The 23,736-nt window shown below is 40.1% G+C and overlaps 1 protein-coding gene across 1 annotated transcript in view; it reads left to right on the plus strand.

Moving 5' to 3' along the window:
* The window catches only part of pcdh15b (protocadherin-related 15b), a 239,017-nt gene that overhangs the window by 123,112 nt on the left and 92,169 nt on the right, over positions 1 to 23,736 (plus strand). Inside the window, exons 19-21 of the mRNA XM_084135704.1 lie at positions 6,803 to 6,931; positions 20,080 to 20,385; positions 21,783 to 22,010. Of these exons, the coding sequence (XP_083991830.1) occupies positions 6,803 to 6,931; positions 20,080 to 20,385; positions 21,783 to 22,010 (663 nt within the window). The remainder of the gene's footprint in view (positions 1 to 6,802; positions 6,932 to 20,079; positions 20,386 to 21,782; positions 22,011 to 23,736) is intronic.

The following is a 23,736-nucleotide window of genomic DNA, read 5'->3' on the forward strand; positions in this document are numbered from 1 at the left end:
ACAAAAACATTTAAAAAAAGGTAAATATTCTGAAACATTGAATCAGATCCTATAAATCCCATAATAATTTTATAAAGTTTTACAGTAGTAACAAATAAATATGATATTTTATTATTTGATATGATTAATATTATAATTTTAAATATGATGGTTTCATTATAATCATGGTGATAAATAAGGTGGACACCTAATTTGATCAATTATATTTACCATCTGAATCTAACCATGACATGTCAACAAATGGAAAAGTCAGCCAGCTATTTATTATCATATTAATTATTGTGCCTTTCGCCCCGATAGCAGGGGCGCTTTTACCCCAATTACCATACTTTTATATATTCTTCTGTTGTTGAAAATATTTCGCTTTTTTTTACCTTAAACAAAACTAAAAATCAGTAACAACAAGACCTTTGTCTCAAAATATAGACATTAAATTTATCGATTCTCATTTGCTACATAAATCTATAACATTTTAAAAAACATTAAATTAAATTAAAATCAGCGTAGAATCAACTTTGCGCTGCTGCCCGCGATCGCGTCAAGGATCAGACAAATTTCCATGCGCATCATCAAAAGCGAATTTTTGTGCCATCTAGTGGTTTAAAAGAGAATAGTCAGATGCGCCTTTTACCCTGGTGCACCTTTAACCCCATTGTACCCTTTATGTAGTGATGAAACAAAGTGTATTTTTACCAAAACACCAATGATATTAAAGGTTTTATTCAAATGAAAACTGAAAACAAAAATAAAATTGAATAATTAATTAATCAAATGTGTTTAATAATCCATGCTTAAATACAAACATGTTTGTAAAGACATATAAATTGCACATTATGAACTTTTCAATAATATCATTATTTTTCGACTTGCAGTTGAAATATAAACATTTACACGGTTCGACAACTTCATTTACAACTTCGAAAGCTGAGATTTTGTTTCATATTAGAAGTAACAAAGCACAAAGCCTATGACGATTGCAGGATGGGGGGCATGTTTCAAAAAATGGTTAGTGATGTTTTGTTCACACATCAACAGAAAACAGCATTAGATTAAAAGATCGATCTTGGGATTTAAGAACCCATATCAGTACTGATTCAAATCGAGAAATCGATATTGTTCACCCAGCCCTAGCGTCCACACAGCTGGCATGTTTACCTGTTGTAGCACAAAATAGATAGTCAAAATGTGCCATTGAAGAAGCGTCAATTAAAAGTTATTGTTTCAGCCAATACTTTTGGCCCTCCACAACCATTTAGTCCGAAACCGAAAATTGCAGTTTCAGTCGATAATTTTCAGTTGGCAAAATTTCGTTGCAAGTACTATATATTCGCAATGGTGAAAATTTAAATATGTGGCTTTAAGTTGATAAGAAATAGGAAGAGAAGCCTTCCATTGTTTCATTTATTCAGTCACTCAATCAATTAAACTGATTGATGTTTGTTTATATATTCATTTAAAGGCAGGGTCGGCAGTTTTTTTCTAAAAAAAAAAAAAAAAAAAAAATTAATCTTTATTTATATACCAATACATAATTAAAATGTAAGTACTCTGAAAAAGAGAGTATAACAAATCGAGTGTCTCTAGTCCTCTCAGGACTGCAATAAACACAGCTACTTATTCCATTCACTCCCATCCCCTCCCTTCTGGGCTCCTTCCAAAGCCACGCCCCCAAAACACATGAACGCACGATGCCGACCGCTCAGCTGGAGGACACGTTTGCCAGTGCCGAGCGGAGAGGAGCGCAGTGCATGTAGTAACATCATGTCAGAATCACATGTAATAAAATACCTAACTTTATCATTATGAATATAAACAACTAACATGGCTGTTAGTACTCACTATCAAGCTAGCATATCGATACTGGTAAAGTTTAAAATATATTGAGTTTGATTCGGTAACGAGCTAGTAACATAAGACAAAGCTAAAAACAGGTTGCATTGATACACGTTTTCCCATTACCATCAGTTACACTGTGATGAAGGTGAATTTCGTGTAAGATTCATAACATATACAGTGTTTTGCATGTAAGAGCTTCCACAATGAAAGCACTGTTGGCTCTGATGAGGACTAACATTACACTCCGGAGACAAGTAGCCTACCTTTCTACCTTACTAGTTCCTTTTTTTGCCTTGTTTGCCTTTGCTGACTGTATATGCAGGTACTGGGAATTTTGACTGCTCTTTCTCTGCCATAATTGTGATTCTTCCTAGCTTCCGTGCCTCTTCTCCTCCTCAAGTCAAATGGGTGCGCGCATGTGGGCAGCTCCTAGCAGCAGGGGTGGTAGCCATGGTAGCGAGGGAGAGTGACAGTCTCCCAGCCAATCATTTCATTCGTTCCGAATGGAAATAAGTAGCTGTGTTTATTGCGCCCTGAGAGGACTACAGACACTCGATTTGTATACTCTCTTTTTCAGAGTACTTACATTTTAATTATGTATTAGTATATAAAGAAAGTTTAAACAATTTTGGAAAACAATTTTTTTAGAAAAAAACTGCCGACCCTGCCTTTAATGCAAAAGTTTTTGATTTGTTTGTTTTTATGCCTATATAAATGCAATTATGAAAATAGAAAAACATTTTGAATCAGAATCAAAGTAAAGAGAAGTCTAAGGCCCCAATCACACCTAACGCGTTTTTCAGGTTCGAAAACGCGAGGCACACAGCACTGCCCCGATCACACAGAACGTGCGTTTTTTATGTTGCTAGGCAACCACCGAAACAGCTGTCCTGTCAGTCAAGTAAACGTCAAATCAGCCTTTTATTAACTTTATTTACTTTCTGTTAACATTGTGGTAGATACGGCTCGTGAAGTCATTAATCTCCTGGTAACCCACGAGAGCACCACAAGTTTATCTTCCAACATCGCACTCTCCGGGCGTTCAAAGCAACTGTAGCTTTCATCACTACAACGGAAGGCCCGCCTCTCCATTCATTCGACTGGACAGTGAAAAAAAAAACCGCGATGACGTCGTACGCGTTATCCGCTCAGAGTTGCTTTTTTTTCAACTGCAAAAACGCGAGGCGCCTGGGGCGCATAAACAGCGCGCAGAACGCTCACTGCCATAGGAAAACAATTGCAAAAAACTGCAAAAAATGCGTTAGGTGTGATCGGGGCCTAACATTGATTCATTTATGCAACAAATCAGTCAATAATTTGAGTCAATCAAACAAATGATTCCGCCACTCACTGGTTTCTGTGTTCATTTGCTCGTTTGTTTGTTCTTTTGTAAAAGTATTTGATTTCATTTAATGGGGTAAGTTTCCTAGCAGTCGCTAGTGACTCTCCTTTGCACTCCACTCTCACAAAGGGCTCAAAGAGATTGATCTAAATAGAGGAAAATGAGGTGCATCTTACAATGGAGTGATTATGCCGTAATGATGGAGATAAAATGAGCCGAACGAGCTTTTTAATTATGAAGCACCTTCTTTCACTCCATTTTCTCACTGAGCCTATCTTACTGGATGAACCAACAGAGAAAATCTCACTTAGTATTCATCAATAAAAGAAATGCCTAGATTTACAACCCGCTTCAAGGACATGTGATGTGTTCACCTCCAAACTCAAGGATAATCACTTGCCTTCCTCAGGAAGAAAGTGCATAAAGATCCGGCCTTAAGCACAATGGTGTCCATAAATATCCAAACTGTCAAGGTGTTTTTCAGATGGTGGAATTATGTTACATCAGAGTCGCATGTCTTTGCCTTCACCGTCACGTCAGCGTAGCCTTTACAAATAAATGAATGCGATTCCAATACTTTAATAACCCCTAGAATAATTCAAAGCACATCTTAATTGGCAGAATTCTCCGAGCCTTGACGGCTCCTCTTTCCTGACCTGTTGAGAAAGACGTCTCTGCGTGCTTAGCTCATGAAAGTAAGATGAGAAAACAGTGCAGCAGGTTTCATTCCCATCTTCCCATTTACCCACGAGTGTCCCTCCGTGACCCTTCTGCTTCTCTTGCGGATAAGAGCCAAGGGTGAAGTTGAGACATAAGGCTGGGGGAGCAGGTGCGGTTTGGAAGGTTTTTAAAATTCAGTGACCTTTGCTAAACCACCTGGTCATTAGCCAATTCAATAAACAGTCCTTTTTTTCTGAAGAGGAGAGTTGGGGAAATGGGTCCCTTTCTAAGGGCCCTTGGCGACACTCAGCGTTTGACCTCTCTGCCTGCTGAGGGCCTACAGGGAGTAGGAGAGATTTGGACAGATTCACAGAAACAAAGTCCACAAGAGAGACTTTTTCATCCCCAAACTGTGGTTTGTCACAGACATTTGACTATTGGCATAAAGTCTTTCTTGTTCTCTTTGCACGGATGGGCAAAATTCAGAATTTTGAAAAAAAAAAAAATCTGTCCGTCCGTCCATCTATCTATCCTGTCTGTCTATCTATCTCCCTGTCTGTCTGTCTGTCTATGCATCTATCATCTGTCCGTCTGTCTGTCCGTCCATCCATCCATCCATTCATAATCTATCTGTCTGTCTGTCCGTCCGTCTCTGTCCGTCCGTTTCTGTCTGTCCGTCCGTCTCTGTAAACACACTTAAATCAACAGGTTTTAAATTCCGTCCGTCCGTCATTAAAAACTTGTTGCTTTAAAGGTGTATTTAAAGTCCGTCCGTCCAGCTATTGTCTGTCTGTCTTTCTATCCGTCCGTCCCTCCGTCCAGCTATTGTCTGTCTGTCTATCTATCTATCCGTCCATCTGTCCAGCTATTGTCTGTCTATCTATCCGTCCGTCCGTCCGTCCGTCCGTCCAGCTATTGTCTGTCTGCCTATCTATCCATCCAGCTATTGTCTGTCTGTCTATCTGTCTATCTATCTGTCCGTCCGTCCAGCTATTGTCTGTCTGTCTATCTATCAGTCCAGCTATTGTCTGTCTGTCTATCTATATGTCCATCCGTCCAGCTATTGTCTGTCTGTCTATCTGTCAAGTCCGTCCAGCTATTGTCTGTCTATCTATCTATCTATCCGTCGGTCCGTCCGTCCAGCTATTGTCTGTCTGTCTACCTATCCGTCCGTCCGTCCGTCCAGCTATAATCTGTCCGTCCATCTGTCCGTTTGTTCGTTCGTTCCAAGCTTGTATCCTTGCCGTTTCTAATCACAAGATGTGAACCTGTGTTTGTTGACAAATGAAAGCGCCTTGTGTGCATTTTTCCTCAACTCCAGATCAGTTTACCTTATGTTACCTCCACAGCGTAGTGCAAACTCAGCAGGCTTTATTGCCGGCACATGAAAGATGTACAGGGCCAATCTGCCAAATACTCCAGCATTTAAACCTTTAACATATAAGTCCAAGCAGCAGGAAAAAAAAAAAGAAAAAAAAAGCTAATTAATGGAATATTGGTTTCCTCGCTCGCCCGTCTGGGATTTCTCTCTAATGTTTCATGTTTCAGGGAAAGTAACAAAATTGACTCCGACTTGACATAAATGGATGCAGAATGATCCGAGAAGAGATTAAACAATGTTGTCGGGAAAACTGGGTTTCAGTCTGCTAGGTTTTGGACTGTTTTCCTTCTAATTGTTTGAATGATTTATTTCTAGTGATGGAGTATGTCAGGCTGCTTGTACAGTATATACAGTGTCCCCAAATAGTATTTAGCCATTTAAGACACTATTACGAATCTGTTTTTGCAATATATATCAACACATCAAACCAACAGTCATTCAATTTAAAGAAATATATCAGAAATACACTTTTAAAGCAACAAGTTTTGATTTATTATGTAATTTTCATTTGTGTAGTCTGATAAGAGCATCTAGGAGACTTGGTAGGAGGAAAAGCAATCATTTGTATGAAATGTTCTCAGACACAACTTACACCCTGTAGACTATGCAGTTCTAATTTGAATTGACTGCTGCTTCCAACCTAGCCAGCTGAAGAGGCACTACATAACCTGACTTAAAAAAAAACACAAAAAAAAAACACACACTTATACTCAGAAAATAACCACACACAAATAATACGATTTATAGTCTACTGCAAATAACTTGTGTAAAGTAAAGTCAAGCCCTCAATTTATGTATTTATTTATTTAACGTTTTACTTCTTTTTGACTGAGAAATAAGAAAACAACTTTGCTTTCAGAACCACTAGGACAGCTTGCAGCTGGTTATAAATTCCAACATGAGTTACTGGACCATTGGACCATTTATTTCTGTCAATATCATCATTTATGGGGTTTTATTTCTCCCCAAAATCAAAAGAAAGAAGCAAGTAATTATCTATAGAATAAATGAGAAATGAAAAATTAGACATTTTTAGGATATTTTGGATTATGGCATTATGCAAGTTTAATAAGTAACAGTAGATAAATGTTAATTATATGTTTACTGTGCTTGCATGATTGTTTCAGTGTTATGTTTTCATTACTCATCTTTCAAAATAAGACACTTTGTGAAGTATCAGAAATGTAGACAGTTAATTGTTGTTACTGAGTAGACGGAATTCTCCCTGCCAGCTTGTTAATTTGGTTGCATCCATCAATTTGTTGAGGCGATCTATACTCTGAAACACTAATCTGCTCAACAGCTGTGGATATTTTTCATTAGACCCCATTCATAGCTTGATGATGAATGCAAATATGTTAGCAATTTTGCAAGTTCTTTGCAAATTAATCAGGGGAAATGGATAATTGTGTATGAAAGCCAACACTGTCTGTTACCAGACAGTAACAGAATCACTCAAAGGCACACAAGGTTTGAATTTCAGATTTATTGATGTCGTTAGATTACTGACTGAAACCGTGGAAGTTTTTTATTTAGAGGCGTCCATGTAACGATTGAAGTAACCTGAAGGCTCTTGTTTTCAGACCTCGACTGCTACGGTGAATATAGTGGTGACTGATGTCAATGATAATGACCCTGAGTTCGATCCTCTGCTGCCCCGTAATCTCACAGTTCAAGAGGAAGAGGCAAATGCTTTTGTGGGTCAAGTAAAGGTAAGGTCGCAACCACATTCAAAATTCTTTATACTTGTTCTCCTCTCTGTTTGATCTCCAGACTATTTGCTCTGCAGCAGTTTTCTGCCCACTTGATTCAACACAGATGGAAATCATGAATCTCTACAAGTTTACTCTTCAGAGTTTAACTTTCTGATTTCTTATATCTTATAGTTGATTTAAAGGAGTATCTTCACCCAGAAATGAAAGTGATTTTTTTCACCCTCATGTCGCTCCAAAACCAAAAAGGAAAAACTAAATTGCAAAATCATCTTTTACACCTGGTATATTGAATATTCCAAGTTTTTTGATGTTTTTTGGACCAGAATTTATGTTATTTAGAATCATCACTTAACTGTTAACTGAGAACTGCTATTACCAGACTGAATCAGTGAGTTGAACTTGTTGAAGGGATGGTTCGGAGTAAAATCAACCTAGGGTCCTTTGCACCCAACCCAACATTATTAAAGTCAGCCGAATGGCTTAGATACTTTTCTTATTTTTTTACTTGGGCAGTGTTGGTGATTCACATTTGCGTTACAGACTTTAAGTGTCAAATCATGTGCTTGCTCTGTCATAGTTGTGTGCACAGAGCATGAATATTCTTTTGTCCAGTTCTATGTGAGTATTTCAGTCCCTTCCGCGGTCTCATATGAGCAGTGTTAATCAGTGCCTGCTGGGGTTTGGGCCTGACGCCAGCAGCTGGAGTGTCTTCCTCTGCCCTCTTGAGCCCTCATCTCACTCTTTACCCATCGCCCAGCTGGCAAACACCCGCAGCCTATCCGCCAAAGTCCCTGCCCGCTCCACTGTTTATGATTTTCCAATTAAAGAAATGTAATTTAAATAATTTGTTACCTTCGGGGACATCCTGTAATGAGCAGCTTTGTTGGGCTCTGTTAAGCTGCGAGACTTGTAATTAGTGGTCTAGATTAATAGAGCTGCACTTTGTCATCAAAATAATCACAGGCTAATGCTGGCAGACTGTTTATTAGCAGAGCGTTCCTTAAACATGTCTACTTTGTGTCTGATAAATATACATTACACATCATAAGATGGACGGGCACCATGTTCCAGGGCTTGATTGCTGCTGTCTAGGAATAAGCACAAAATCCTATATCATTCTGTATTATTTGAGTTGATGGTAATGAGGCTGGAAATAAATAAAATAGTTTATATTTTAAATAATTTTGTGTTAAAGTTCATTTTTGGAAGTAAATGGTGCATAAAAGCTACTTCATCTCATTTGATTATTTTCTATTTTGTTTGGGACTTGATTTGAATGCAAAACCAAATTAAGATTATGCATAAATGTTATGAATAAGTCTGGGATCAGTGCTGAAACAGCTTCATATCATACACAATTAAAGAGAGACAAAACAGTGAAACTAATTTTATAAAACAGGCTGGATATTGATACTGTTGTTTTTGATATTCTAAAAAGTATCAGCTCATGTGAATCGGACTACACTGGCATTGTGTTTTGTTTTTGGTTACACTTTACATTAAGGTTCATTAGTTAACATTCGTTTACTACCTTAGTTAACATGAACTAAGAATGAACAATACTTCTTCAGCAAATCAGCATCTTAGTTAATATTAATTTGAACATTTACTAGTACATTATTAAAATCAAAGGTTGTATTTGTTAACATTAGTTAATGCACTGTGAACTTACATGAACAAATGAACAGCTGCATTTTTATTAACTAACATTAAGAAAGATTAATAAATACTGTAACAAATGTATTGCCCATTGTTAGTTCATGTTAGTTAATACATGAACTAATGTTAACAAATGAAGCCTTATTGTAAAGTGTTACTGAACAACTCAATAGGAAAACATGTATTTGTTTGCTTCTCAATCACTGAACTCACTTTCACATCTTGAATTGGGCCACATCCCACTCCATATTTTACTCCCTTTTTCTCTGGTGTAATTAACACAAAGTCGTCCCACCCTCTGATATTCACGCCAATATTTATACTTCAACTACAAGCTTCAGTTACAAACCCTCACTTGTCTTGAATTCATTTGGAGCTCCTGACACGTCTCCCAGCGTGTTGGACATGGTCCAAAGCTTAACGCTAGCTAAACATCCCCTACGGCTAACATAAAGCAGCAGAGGTTTCCATATCATTAGAGGAATGCCCACAGAGCTCTATCAGCGCTATCACAGCAGAGCCTGCATCGCTGTAGATATTACACCTGGCCGACGTGCTCATTTCAAATGATTCCAAATAAGCCTCAGCATGGGGAATTTAAACTTGTTTGAAGTTGGTTAAGTTCAGGCCAGGCAGTCCTGCCTCACTGTCTGTGGTCGGAGTGCTTGTCAGCTGACTTGTCTAGACTCTTGCAATTGTTTTTCATCAGAAAGCTTTTTATGAACTTGTGTACTTGCCATATTGATGTGGACAGAAGCAGACACCTTCATTTTCCGGTCTTCTCTTTGATGTGCTTGTCTGCATTCCGTCAATATGCCTAATAATGATTTAAACTCAAAGCAGCTGTGAGACAAATAAGTGGGCTAATGTTGTTATCAGAGATGCTACAAAGTGTGAAATATGAGTGCTAATTAGAAAAGTTAGTTAGAACTTGTCTTTCTGCCATTATCTGCCTGATAGTGCAAGCATCCTTCTTAAAGTCAATGTGAAACGCTTTTCACAACCTATTTACTTGCATAATCTGAAGTTTTACCGAGTGAAACAGTATATTCAACAAGAAGAAAATGTAGGACTAGACTTGATTTTGCTTAAATTGATTATATACTTTCTCACCTCCTACTGTGTTTTACAAGACAAGCATCACAACACACGCCCAAACACGAGCATGCATCGTGTGGCATTTCTGCTGTGCCCTATATTCAAGTTTAATTAACTTTCGATTGATTGCTGAGAAGATGAATGCTTTCATTACCAGCATTTGCTTACCTTAGCATGTGATAAAGAACGCACAGGAAGTTCTGCCATCTCCTTAATGCTATCTTTATTTCATGTTTGTTTTCCTACCATTTTATGCCTTTTTTCAGAGGGCAGCTAACCTAAAAGTTTCCAAATAATCCAAATAATGAATAACAAATAAGTAAGGGTTAATGCCCGACGAGGTGTCCATTGTTAATACCTGACAATGGACACCTCGAAGGGCATTAACCCGCTTATACCATGGTCACTTACGAAAGAAAGAAATATTTAATCAATTAATAATACTTTAATGTGTTTTAGAGTAAAAATCGTGAGGGTTTTTATTTATTACGTCGAGCGCACTATTTAATATCTCCCGTATACAGGCGTTGCCAAGCAACGTGGCCACAGCGACCCAACCGCAGCAGTTGATCAGTGAGTTTGAGCCAGCGCAATCATTTAGAACTGTCATCAGGCTTGACCCTTCGCAGGGAGCTTGATTGACAGGCGATCTAACCAATCATAATCCGCCATCCGCCATTTTGTCCGACAAAGCAGTCAGGAGAGATAGCAGATTAACATGGGAGAATTTGAACTTGAAAAACGGAATGTACTGACGCCTTTCCGCGGTTAAAACAACATTCCTTCTTATGTTCATTCATGTTTATTTGATGCTATATATTAACTAGAAGGAAGAGATGATCGGTTCACGAGCAGCTTTAACTGATGCTCTACAGCGATCTGTCAGACACATTTAAGAGCCACAAAACGGTATGTATCGTTTAAATTTCTTTTAAAAAATGACCACATTTGAAAGGTGAGACTTTGTTTATTATGTCTAATATCAAAAGTAACCGAAAAGTAACCTGGTCCGTCCTGTCTGTCAGCGTGTTGTCAGTCTCCTCTCTGCTCCGCGATGTATTTTTCACTGCGTGAGAACATGGTGTGGCGTGAGAGCAGCGTAGCTTGTCGGGCATAGCGACAGTAACTAAGGGGGGCGGGTCTCTGCGAAGGGTCAAATTGACGGGACGCCTTTCCTAGGTGTACATTATCACTTTTTAATGGACACCCTTCAGCCAATCAGAATCGAGTATTCACCCAGACCATGGTATAAATAGTAATAATTTATTTAGAGCAGCAGAAGAAAGAAACGATTTCTTGACACCATAACAGCCTATAATAAAGGTGCTGTGTTTCTGTGAAATTAAGAAATACATTATTATTACTACTACTATTAGAACATTAGACATATTGCTGCTGGTTGATTGAGCTATCAATTTCAACTTACTGTTTGGAAAACTGCAACTTGATGTTGAATGTCCGCTTTGTGAAAATCGAGAACGAGAAAATCACAGAGATATAGATGTATAATTTCATGCAAATGTGGTGGATATGCACAAAGATAATGATAAACATTTACTTTTATGCAAATAAAATGCATCAGTGACTCAAAAGTTCCTATATTTATTGATCATAAAAATGCTGAGCCAGGTGCATAAAATACAGTAAATTATCTTCTCTTTTCATAATCGCACACCTGCAAAACATACGTTAGTGGTGCCATTGTGTTTCTTAATACATCATATTCTGAGCATCGGTTAATGGAACGTTATATGTGAAAGCAGCTGATTTGTGGTTTACTTACAGTTGTATCTGCATATTCAACTGGGATTGGGGAAAGCATTTTAATACTGAAAACACAACAGTTGTTTTATATAGCAGTCATTGTATACCCTAATGAAAGTGAGAGCTAATGTAGCTGATGTGATATTTTCAAAAAACAGAAAAAGTGTCTTCTTTGGTATTATTAATTGAAGAAACAGGTTGACTTTTCAGTTTTACTGTTACTTTTGACAAACTTGTTGGGCTTTAGAAAGCTCATTGTCACCACCACTTCAATTACTACATGCTAAAACGTTTTATGAACCGTCTGTCACTAACATTTTCTTTAAGCATTTATCTCTCCAAATTATATTTGAAACACCTCAAATAATACAAGACATCTCTGTAACGCACACGAATGGAGAAAAAAATGAAAGGAACATTTGAAGCAAGCAGTGCATGAAGCTAATATCCCTTCACTAATACACGTAGAGCTTGATTTTTCTTATTCTGTTCCTTTAAACATGGAAAATATGACCTGTCTCAAGGGTTGAGTCTGTCATTGACTGCGTCATCGCCATCTTGGCCTCCTCTGGGTTTTCAGCTTTGACGGAAGTAAATGAGTTTGGGTCCGACCCTTTGGCGAAGGACAGTGCTCGCTTTATCTATGTCTGTAAAATTTATCGCAGGGGGTCTGCGATTTGAGCACTTTGTTTCAGGCCTTATCAAAAACAAAAGCACTTTGCCTTAGTGTCGATGAGGTGCTTTCATGTTCAAGTGCTGAACGAATAAGAAGTGGATAGCACAGTTTGTAGTTTGTTTGATGCCATTAAATCAGATTTTTAAGACTTGTCTATATAGAGAAACTTGAGAGACCACAGAGATTGTCGTTGACCATGCCATTCCACATGACAATCTTTCTTCCATGAAACAAGAAAGGAAAGTTTTTGAACAAAATCCAGGCTGCTCTTTTCCATATAATAAAAGTGAATGAGGCTTTCAAGTTCCAAGATAACAAATAGGGAGTCATGTGGACTAATTTTATAATTCTTTTAAGGTGCTTTTGCATCCTTTTTGAAGCTTGAAAGCTTGCCATATGGGTTTGGAATGAGGGCAGTGGTTAACAGTAAAAAAAATATTTTTACTTTGTTAATGTACTTAAGTAAATTTTTCAGCTATCTGTACTTTATAAGAGTATTTTAATTTTGGAAACTTTTGCTTTTATATTATTACATTTCAAAGCGTAATATCATACTTTCCACTCCACTACATTTCATTAAAACATGTCGCTCCTTGTTATTTTGAAGTAAAAAAAAAGTCACCCACGAACAAGCTGGGGCACGTTCAAGTTCAAAACGGTGCGCAATGTTTTGCTACGGTTTCCGGGTTGAACGTCATGTTTCCTGGAAACGGCGTGCACCGGTGTGCAACGGGATTTGAGATACGTTTTCTCTTGTTTGGTGGGTGTGTCAGAACTGCAGTCCAATCAGCAGCAACATGTATATAAAGCACGCGGTATTAAAGTGAACTCGCACAATGGGTTCAAGGAAAGTAATTTACAAATGTGTTCGATGCAGCTCGGTATACGCAACAACTGAGGATATTAGATATGAGGATATGTTTGTCGTAAGTTTTATTGTAAAAATATAGGATATCAACATAATGATCTAGTTGTTTATATTTTTAGCTTCATTGCAAGTGTATGACATTTGGTATAGAAATAAACAATGGTAATTAAGTGCTTTTCCTAAAAATGAGAAAGAAAATACAGGGTATTAAAACAGTATGAACTACAAATAAAGTCAGTACAGTATATGAGGCTAAATAGATGTGTTTTAGTCTGAATTAGGTAAGATGTGTGCTTCCATTTCAGTTTCCACAAATCCCTTCACTCGACTGGGATGTTTACATTTACATTTAGTCATTTAGCAGGCGCTTTTATCCAAAGCGACTTACAAATTAGGACTAAATTAAGCGAGTCATCATGAAGAGGCAAAAACAACAACAACGCAAGAAGTGCTCAAAATACGAAGGTCAAGCATTATTCAGAGTAGCATAAGACCGATAAGTGAGGTTTTAAAGGGAAAGGTTTTTTATTTTTTATTATTTTTTTTATTTTTTTTATGAGGTTAAGTGCTCACGGAAGAGATGGGTTTTCAGCTGTTTTTTGAATGTTGTCAGGGATTCTGCATTCCGGATGAGGGTGGGGAGAGTGTTCCACCAGCATGGAACTGTGAATGAGAATGTTCTGGAAAGTGATTTTGTGGCTTTCTGTGATGGAACCACGAGACGTCGCTCGTTGACCGATCGTCGCTCGTTGACCGAATCAGGCGTCTGGTAGGGATGTAGGCTCGTAGGATTGAGTGAAAGTAGGAGGGAGCTGAGCCTGTGATAGATCTGTAAACAAGCGTCAATGCCTTGAACTTGATGCGAGCAGCGAGAGGTAGCCAGTGCAGAGAGATGAACAGAGGAGTGACGTGGGCCCTCTTGGGCTCGTTGAAGATAAGACGAGCTGCAGCATTCTGGATCATCTGTAGAGGTTTGGTTGCACATGCTGGAAGTCCGGCCAGAAGAGCATTGCAGTAGTCAAGCCTAGAAATGACCAGGGCCTGGACGAGAAGTTGTGTTGCATGCTCAGTTAGGAAAGGCCTGATCTTCCTGATGTTGTGCAGTGCAAACCTGCATGCTCGAGCTGTTTTTGAAATGTGATCTGTGAAGGTCAGCTGGTCATCAAACGTTACTCCAAGATTTCTGACCGACCTTGATGGGGTGATTGATGATGAATCTAGCTGGATGGTGAAGTCGTGCTGTAGAGACGGATTGGCAGGGAGGACGAGAAGCTAAGTCTTTGCCAGGTTGAGCTGCAGGTGATGTTCCTTCATCCATGTGGAGATGTCCGCCAGACAGCTTGAGACCTGTGTAGCTACTGTGGGATCATCTGGTTGAAATGAGAGGAAGAGCTGTGTGTCATCAGCATAGCAGTGGTAGGAAAAACCGTGTGCCTGTATGATGTGTCCCAGTGATGTAGTGTAGATGGAGAAGAGGAGGGGACCAAGAACTGAACCCTGGGGAACCCCTGTGGTCAGTTGATGTGCTCTGGATACCTCGCCATGCGACCTTGAAGGACCTACCTGTGAGATAGGACTCAAACCAGTGGAGTGAAGTTCCTGTGATGCCCAGTGATGAGAGGCTGGACATAAGGATTTGATGATTCACAGTGTCGAAGGCAGCAGACAGATCCAGGAGAATGAGGACTGAAGATTTGGAAGCAGCTTTTGCAATCCGTAGGGCTTCTGTGACCGACAGTAATGCAGTCTCAGTTGAATGCCCTTTCTTGAAGCCAGATTGGTTGACATCCAGCTGGTTGTTTAGAGACAAGAAGGATGTTACTTGGTTGAAAACAGCTCTTTCAAGTGTTTTCGCAATGAATGGTAGGAGAGAGATAGGTCTGTAATTCTCTACAAATTATGTGTTTAGTGTTGTTTTTTTAAGCAGTGGAGTAACCCGAGCCTGCTTGAATGCAGTAGGGAAAGTGCCAGTATGGAGGGATGAGTTGATGATGTGTGTGAGTGCTGGTAGAAGTGTGGGAGAGATGGCTTGTAGAAGGTGTGAGGGGATGGGGTCTAGAGGGCAGGTGGTAGGATGACTGGAGAGGAGAAGTGTAGATACTTCTTCCTCGGTTAGCGGAGAAAAGGAGGACAGAGGGTTATTGGCTGTGGAAGGGGTCAGTCTGGGTTCCTGTGTGTGTGGAGCTGAGAACTGACTGCTGATAGTTGTTGTTTTGTTGGTGAAGAAGTTCGCAAAATCGTCAGCAGTTAAAGAGGAGGTGGGTGGTGGTGGAGGTGGACAGAGGAGAAAGTTGAATGTCTTGAAGAGTAATCGTGTGTTGGAGGAGCTGTTGATCTTGTTGTGGAAGTATGAAGATTTTGCAGCATGAACATCAACAGAAAAGGAAGAGAGGAGAGATTTATACATACTCAGGTCTTTTGATTTGCGCCATTTACTCTCTGCTGCCCTGAGTTCGGTCCGGTGTTCACGAAGAACCTCAGATAACCAGGGGTTAGAGGGAGTAGCGCGTGCTGGCCTGGAGGAGAGAGGGCAGATATTGTCTAGAGAAGAGGTTAGAGTGGAGCATAAGGTATCCGTTGCGGTATTCACATCCAGAGATGAGAATTGTGAGAGTGGGGGAAGAGAAGATGACATGGCAGAGGAAATATGGGAGGGGGAAAGTGAGCGCAGGTTTCGCCTGAAGGTGACTGGTGGTGGGGTTGGTGGTGCAGGGGTAGAGAGTTGTAGACTGAAAGTAATGAGGAAATGATCTGAAACATGGAGAGGTCTCACCAAAATGTTGTCTGTGATGCAGTTGCGTGTGTAAACCAGGTCCAGTTGGTTGCCTGATTTGTGAGTACCTGTGGTGATGAGTCGTTTGAGATCGAAAGAGGCTAGGAGAGAGGTGAAGTCTGTTGCATGTGGCTTTTCGAGATGAATGTTGAAGTCACCGAAGACTAGAAGTGGGGTGCCGTCCTCAGGGAAAGAGGACAGCAGCACATCCAGCTCCTCTACGAAGTTACCCAGCTGACCTGGGGGGCGATAAATGACTACAATATGGATCTTATTGGGAGTTGTAAGTGTGATAGCATGATATTCAAATGAGTTGTTGTTGCATAGAGAAGAGAGCGCTGAGTATTTCCAATTGTTAGAAACGAGAAGCCCTGTACCCCCACCCCTCCCAGACTGGCGAGGGGAGTGAGAGAAGGAGAAATCGCTAGAGAGAGCAGCGGGGGTTGCTGAGTCTTCTGGACGAATCCAGGTCTCAGTCAAGCCCAGGATACTAAGAGTAGAATGAGATGCAAAGGCTGGAATGAAGTCAGCTTTATTGACTGCTGACTGACAATTCCATAGACCCACGGAAAGAGAGAGAGGAGTGTGTGAGGATGAGAGAATGGGACGCAGATTAGCAGTATTGCGCTGCCTTTTGCGCGTGATGAAAGGGCGTTGCCGAGAGAAAACAGGAATGTATTGAGGGGCTGTATTGTATTGAGATGTATTGAGAACAAAAGGATGTTCTCTTTTGTTCTGGGCGGCAAGTGCAGTAACTGTAACATCGGGCATATTTTGTAGTATTAAACACATATTTATACCGACTTCATCAGGCTCCGAAAATTCTTCACAAAGAACACAAAGAATGGCCTTCTCAGCTGCCATAGTTGCAACTCTTGCGTCATCAGAACAGTGTGTTCAACGCATCACCGTTTCTGTTTAAAAAACGTTGCGCAACGTTTTGTCGGGGCTGAACGCAGCCCTGTTTTTTTCAGTTAACCTGTTAAATTGGTTTGCAAATCACATTAAACAATTCAAAGATAGATTCATGAATTTGACCAATCCGATTGTATCTCAACAACTCACTAATTCAAATGATCCAGTCAGAGCGAGTCTCCAGTTAACAATTCACAAAATTCACAAGTCAGACTCAAAATGAACCAAGAACGGGATCTCCTCGTAACTTGACTACACGCGCAACTGATGGCTGTCACCACAGCAAATAATCTGTTTGTCGTTGTGGTCACTGATTTGATTTTGTCATTGTCATCAGGTGTGTGCATTTCATTATCTCCCCTACTTAAGTTCAGTTGGTGTGTCTTTGTCGGGTCTCGTCAATGTTATAATCGTGTTTGCTTGCCTGCCTCGGTTTTGGATTTACCTGTGGATACTATTAAAGACTATTGTGGATCTTTATCTTCTTTGCCATGTGTTACTACAGACAGAAGACCTGGCCGAGAATAGATAAGCGGTGAACTTTTGTTTATTCTTTTTCTTTTTTTCTTTTGTGTGTTCATTTTGGACTTTTTTCATCATGGAAGGCTCCTTCGAGAAACATTTGGAGGACTGCCTGTGCTCATTCCTGTACACCGGCCCGAACACCTCCATAAAAGCATATCTTTTCGAGAAGGGGCCTCGAGGGAGCTTTGCTGCATATGTGGAGTGGGTGCTTGATTCATGCAGATCTACGCTGACCTTCGGACTGGTGTATGACGACGCCAGACCCACTACCAACCCTGTGTCCAGCCAGTTACCACCCCGATGCGAGGATCTACAGTATGTGCCCACCGCAGATGGAGAGAGCACCTCAGCCGCAATATTGTTCTCCAGTCTCCTCTTCAGCTCTCAGCCACTCCTACCAGTCATCACTACCTCCCATCAGCCCCTCAGTACGACCTCAGCCTCCTCTCAGTGGCGCGGCTACCTCTCAGACCCTCTGGGAGCCATCTCCAGGACAAGAGAAGACCATGGCTCCGCCTCCAGCCTGTGTGTGCTCTGCTCCACCTCGACCCATCGCCCTGGCTCCTGCACCTACATTCCTTCCTCCCTCGACTCCAGCGTGGACCATCAGCCATTCGGCCTTGCCGGGCTCCCTCGGTACATCGGCTCCACCTGGGTCAGACATTACCACGCCTCCGCTGTGGACTTGCCGGCCGTTCGCTCCTCCCTCCCTCAGTCTCCGCCTCCGCCTTCTGTCACTCCAGCTCCACCTCTGCCCTCCGGATATCCCTCTTCCACATTGGGGGGTTGTCGTAGCCGCCTAGGTCTTCGGTGACTCTCCCCTTCACTGGCTCTCTGTCTGCGTGGTGGGCTCCAGCTCCATCACCGTCGTCGCCTCCAGTCTTCCCCGAGTTGACGTCGAACATCTTTATACCATGGCTCTTGCTCCAGCAGCATATCCCCTTCTGCCGTTGCCATGGAGCACAGTTCTGGCTGTGGCCTGGGCACCTGCAATCATGCCCTATGCACCTGCCCTCCCTGGCTCTCACCACCATCAGCACCACCCTTGACCCTTCAGTTCCGCATCCTCCCGGTCAGCCGTCCTTCTCCATAACCTCCTCCTGTATCCTCTGCCGGTTTTGTCTAACCTTCGCCAGCCCCTTCACCATTCATTCGCCATCTCCACATCCTCCTCACCTCCTCTCTACGGCGTGAGGATGCACCTTTCGGGAGAGGGCGTTCTTTCACACCACCAAAGACTCTTCGTTCACCGTCTTGTTTGTCATCATGGTAACCAATTTGAATTTGATTGTGTTCAGGTGTGTGTGTGTCATTATCTCCCCTACTTAAAGACAGTTCAGTTGGCATGAAAAGTAAGTTAATAATTCCAAATTTAAAATGTATTCTTTATGAAAACCATATTTAGCTCTCGACTGTCAGTTGTTTGTGAACTAAATCTGCTGTAAAAGGGTGAGCTGTTTTAGCCCATTGTATGAAATGCTTGAATGTGGACCATATTGTGTCTGACACGGGGTAGGTGAGGTAAAAACTTAACGTAACATTAAAATAACGCAAATTAATGTCCATGCATCTTCTCAGCTGCCGTAGCAGTTTCAAATGATATAAAACTAGTATGTTTGCATAGCATTCTTCTTAAAATGGTAATCTGTTTATCTGTTTATAAACTTAAGTACATTAATCAAGAATTTTGTACTTTAACTCAATTAAAATAAAAAAGGAATACTTAATACTGGAGTAATATTTTATTAAGGGATTCTGTATTTTTACTCAAGTTCTTGATGTGTGTACTTTGTCCACCACTGCATGAGGGTAAATGCAGTTTTCTTTTCTTTTTTTGGGTGAACTACAGTATTCCTTATTGGTGTATGTGAGCTGAGTGTGGATAATTGCCATGAGAATATCAAAGAATAACACATGCACCTGTGTGCGCCACTGCAGGGAGTCACAAATCTTGCTGTTGTTTTTGTTGATTGTCTCATCACCCCGCTGATGAAGCAGGTGTCTCTAGGGGTGTGTGTGGTTCGTTGACTCTGCGTGGTGACGTGTTGAAATTATAAATTAAGGTTATATTTTCACAGCCATATGGACAGGTTATTTCTCTCTGTGTGTGGCAGGAATCCCACAGTCAATGAGAAATCTATAGCAATTTTGGTAACGCTTTACTGCAAAGATCAATAAATAATAATGTTGGGTATCATTTATCATGGCAATGAATATTTGCATTTGATATTGATCTAATATTCTATTGTTCATTACTAATTCATGTTTATTTGTAATATTAACCGTTACTTCATAATACCATTTATTTAACAATTTTTTCATAATTTTAACTATTGTTAATTTATTTAACATGAAATTTTAACGTGTACCAGTAGTAATATAATGGAACGCTGTAAACATATTGTTATTTGTTAGTCAATGATACCTAATGCATTTGTTAATTTTACCAAATTGAACATAAAGTGTATCCAAAATTTCTATAGTAGAAAAATAGTTTCAAAAGATTGCGGTCAGTAAGATTTAAAATAATACAAAGCCATATCCAGAAAATCAAGAATCTGTGATTTGTAAATTATCTTTAAAATTAATTTAACTGACAAAAATACAAAGAAAATATTTTCAAAGTTTTCACTGTCCAATTTTGATTTTGATGGCTCCAACACACTCTAAAAAAAGTGCCGATATAAAGATTCCTAAAAGAAAGAATCCTAATCCAGTAATCATGAATGACTGAAAGAGTAAAAAAATAAATGTCAGATATGATTGTGATGTCCAGGTATCCACATTATTTTTTTTTTTTGGGTGTAGTTATGTCTTCTTTTAGATATGGTAAATGTGTATATGTGTTTGTGTGTTTCCACATTCAGGCCACTGATCTGGACCTGGGCATTAACGGGCAGGTCCGTTACCGTCTGGTCAGTCACACTGATCTCTTCAGGATCAGCACAGACGGCAGCATCTTCACAGCTGTGCCTCTGGACCGCGAGGAGAGGGCTCAGTATGATTTGGTTGTGGAGGCTTCGGATGGGGCCAAAGACCCTCGCCGGACCACCATTGCACTCTCCATCAAAGTGCTGGACGTGGATGACAACAGCCCAGTCTTCTCCCAGCCTGCCTATCACGTCACACTGCCAGAAAACAGCCCAATGGGCATGGTCATCCTCAATATCAGTGTAAGTTATACACAGGCAAACACACCGCACATGCATATTCAACACATCAAACACGGCCAGATCAAAAACATGACTCCATGAAATTAGCCTCTTGAAAACATTTCTTTGCTAATGTTATGTCTTAATTTGACAAGTCAGACATGTTTTACATTTGTAAAGGTGTTCTTGGCTTGAAGTTAATTTATTTGAAATACGTAGCTTGTTAACTTGAAACTGGTTGGATTGTATGGTTAGTTACATTTTATCATTTCAATCAGAAAAACCCTGCTGCCTATTTTTGCAGTTTCTACCCACCATTTGATAACCACTGTGAGGACAATTTTGTCCTCAGAACCTACACTCTGCCTCATAGAAACATCCAAAGGCCTGTGTCCTCTGGTATGTTGTTCAGTTTGATGTGATGGTGAATGTGTGATTTCCTGCTGCTCTGTGCCTTGCTGCCAGTTCTAATTTACTCATTGCTTCAGGGTCACTACAGGATTCTGATTTTAATCATTATTGTAACCCGGTCATTTAGTTTATTCAGAAAAAGTGTAAGGGCCCTATTTTAACGATCTAAGCGCATGGTCCAAAGCGCACGGCGCAAGTGCACTTAGGGCATGTCCGAATCCACTTTTGCTAGTTTAACGACGGGAAAAAATTGTCTAAAAGGGTCGTCCCTATTCTCATAATGTAATGGGTGTGTTTTGGGATTTACGTGCATTAAACCAATCAGAATCTCATCTCCCATTCCCTTTAAATGCCAGTTGTGTTCGCGCCATGGCAGATTCGCTATTTACATGACGGAATTTGATAGTGGAAAGACCAAACGCGTCTCCAGAGCGCAAACGGAACTGCTCGTGCGCGAGGTAAATGTGCGCAAGCAGACCATCTACGGGACAAGCCGGATTCCACCATATCTTTATGTACACAATAATAATCTTTTACATTGTAATCCTTTTATTTTAAATATTTGGCATGTTTGTGTGCTGCTGTGCGTTCCTGTGTGTTTAATAAGCAGATCGTGTACGCGCGTTGTGGACCCACCTATAGGCGCACATTACTAACGCGCTCATTAAATAACAAAAAAAAATATTGCGCCATTGACTTTAGACCAGGTTTCAGTTGGTCAATGGCGCAGTCTATATCTATTGCCTCAAAATAGCAATGCGCCAACAATGTGCCAGAACACACCTCGTTTTCAGACTAGCAGCCCATGGGCGCAAATGCATTTGCTATTTAAACAACGTGGCGCAGGACGTGAAAATGATAACTGCGTCGGACTGAAACTAGCAAAAAACACTTGTCACGCTTGGTGCTGCATTGCACCAGGTGTAAGATAAAGCCCAATGAGTTTAATTAATGCTGAGAGTAGAATTACTCATTCGTGTTTTGATCCTAATGATTGTCTCACGCAGGCACTGGACCCCGATCTGGATGCAAACGTCACATACCGTATCAGGACCAAGGAGGCCAGAGAGCTGTTTGCAGTGAACCCCCTCACTGGAGAGCTGATGGTGCTTCACTCACTTGATTTCGAGAAACTCTTACCTAATGGGACAACATGCACCTTTGTGGTTGAGGCTGTGGATGGCGGAAGTGGTAAAATGCCCCCGGGGTTGGCCTCTGTTACCATCACTGTATTGGTAAGTCTCAATTATGTCCCTCAAATTCCTGACTAATCTTTAGGGATTAACCATTTAACCATGGGTCATTCTAAACATCCTGGTAAATGAAATCCTGGGTTATCTTGCTTCACGTTTCACACTGCTTATGATTTACCTGGGGTTAACAATCTATCCTGGGTATTCATATGCTGACTTTTCACACTGTACATTCCTAAACCCTAGGTTAACGTTCTTATTTGTAAATTTGTGGTGTCAGTGTCATTGATTGCACATCCTCCTATTTAAATATTTCCAACTGTTGTTTATCCTCAATGGACTTTGCGGACTATAAATATCTAAGAATGAAATGGCCTCTTAAAGGTGAAGTATGTACGATTTTTTTTTTATGTTAAAATTAGGAGTGTAAAGATACCCTCATGTCATAATTCGATACATATCACAATACTGAACTCACGATATACGATATTATTGCGATACTCCAAGACATATGATAAAAGGTTAACAAAAAATGTACTGTTTATTAAACTGATAAATTTGATATTACATTGTGTGTATAAAAGAATATTCTTGGACTTGGTGCTGGAAACCCAAAGCACAGGAAAGCAAAGCACCAGAATAAAAATATTCATGATTCTGAAGCTGAAAATACAGAATTATTTAAGACGAATATGTTTCTCTGTCACATTTAAAATAATGTAGGCCACTTTTTCACACAGATATTCCCCTATTGCATTATTATACATTATATTCAACATTATATATAATATTTTAATGTAGTAAAACTGACACTAAATCTCTGAAAACTTTATTTTTTTCTCACATAGTAATTTTTATTTTGGGTGAACTATTCACGATACATATTGTCACTATTCACGATACATATTGTTGCATTTTTGTATTGCGATATATTGTGACACGATATATTGTTACACCCCTAGTTAAAATACATTCTCTTAACCCAGTTTTTTTTTGTCATTGACTACTTTGGTATGCCATTCATGGGTTTATCTCCCCCAAAAGTGTAAACACTGAGCCCCATAGGCACAATCTAAACACTGAGAGTGGTCCGTACAGATCTTTACATTTCTTTCCATCTCAACCAATAGTATGAGTTTGGGCGTGGATATAGTAGCAGGTGGAGCCAGAGGATGTTTAGCTGGTATGGGACCATGACTGATGCATTACATGAGAAAAGACATTCTGCTTCAGTTATTGAATTGCAAGCCAAATTTCTCTGCATTTAGACCTTTAAAGATTAAACGGGTCATGACTATGTCAGAGCAAATTAGGCATTGCGATGCAACCTGTTCAGAAAGCCAAATGTCCCAGTTCATATTGGTTACCTTGATGTGTAGACAGCCTCAAATAGTTACAGTGGGTATGTCAAAAAATGTGCCCGGTGCAGATACATTAGATGGGGATATTATAAGCGAGATGCTTGCGTTCACTCTAGGCAGTGTTAGCCTAATCAATTGCTCAACTGACTTTTATTTTTATTTTCCTGTTATCACTGTAAAGCTGCTTTGATACAATCTGTATTGTATAAAGCACTATATAAATAAAGATGACTTGACTCGTGACACATAGCAACACAACTAAAAGTATCCCTAATATGTTAGTCTTTGAGTTGGGGTAGGTCCAATGTGCAAAAGGGGCATTTGCTAAATATGCTGTATTTTTGTAATTCAGCTAGGTGCCACTTGTGTCGCAGAAACTACATACTTAATTTTTAACTCCAATTGTC

Source organism: Abramis brama (assembly GCF_963993115.1).
Source record: "Abramis brama genome assembly, chromosome: 14".
Lineage (NCBI taxonomy): Eukaryota > Metazoa > Chordata > Actinopteri > Cypriniformes > Leuciscidae > Abramis > Abramis brama.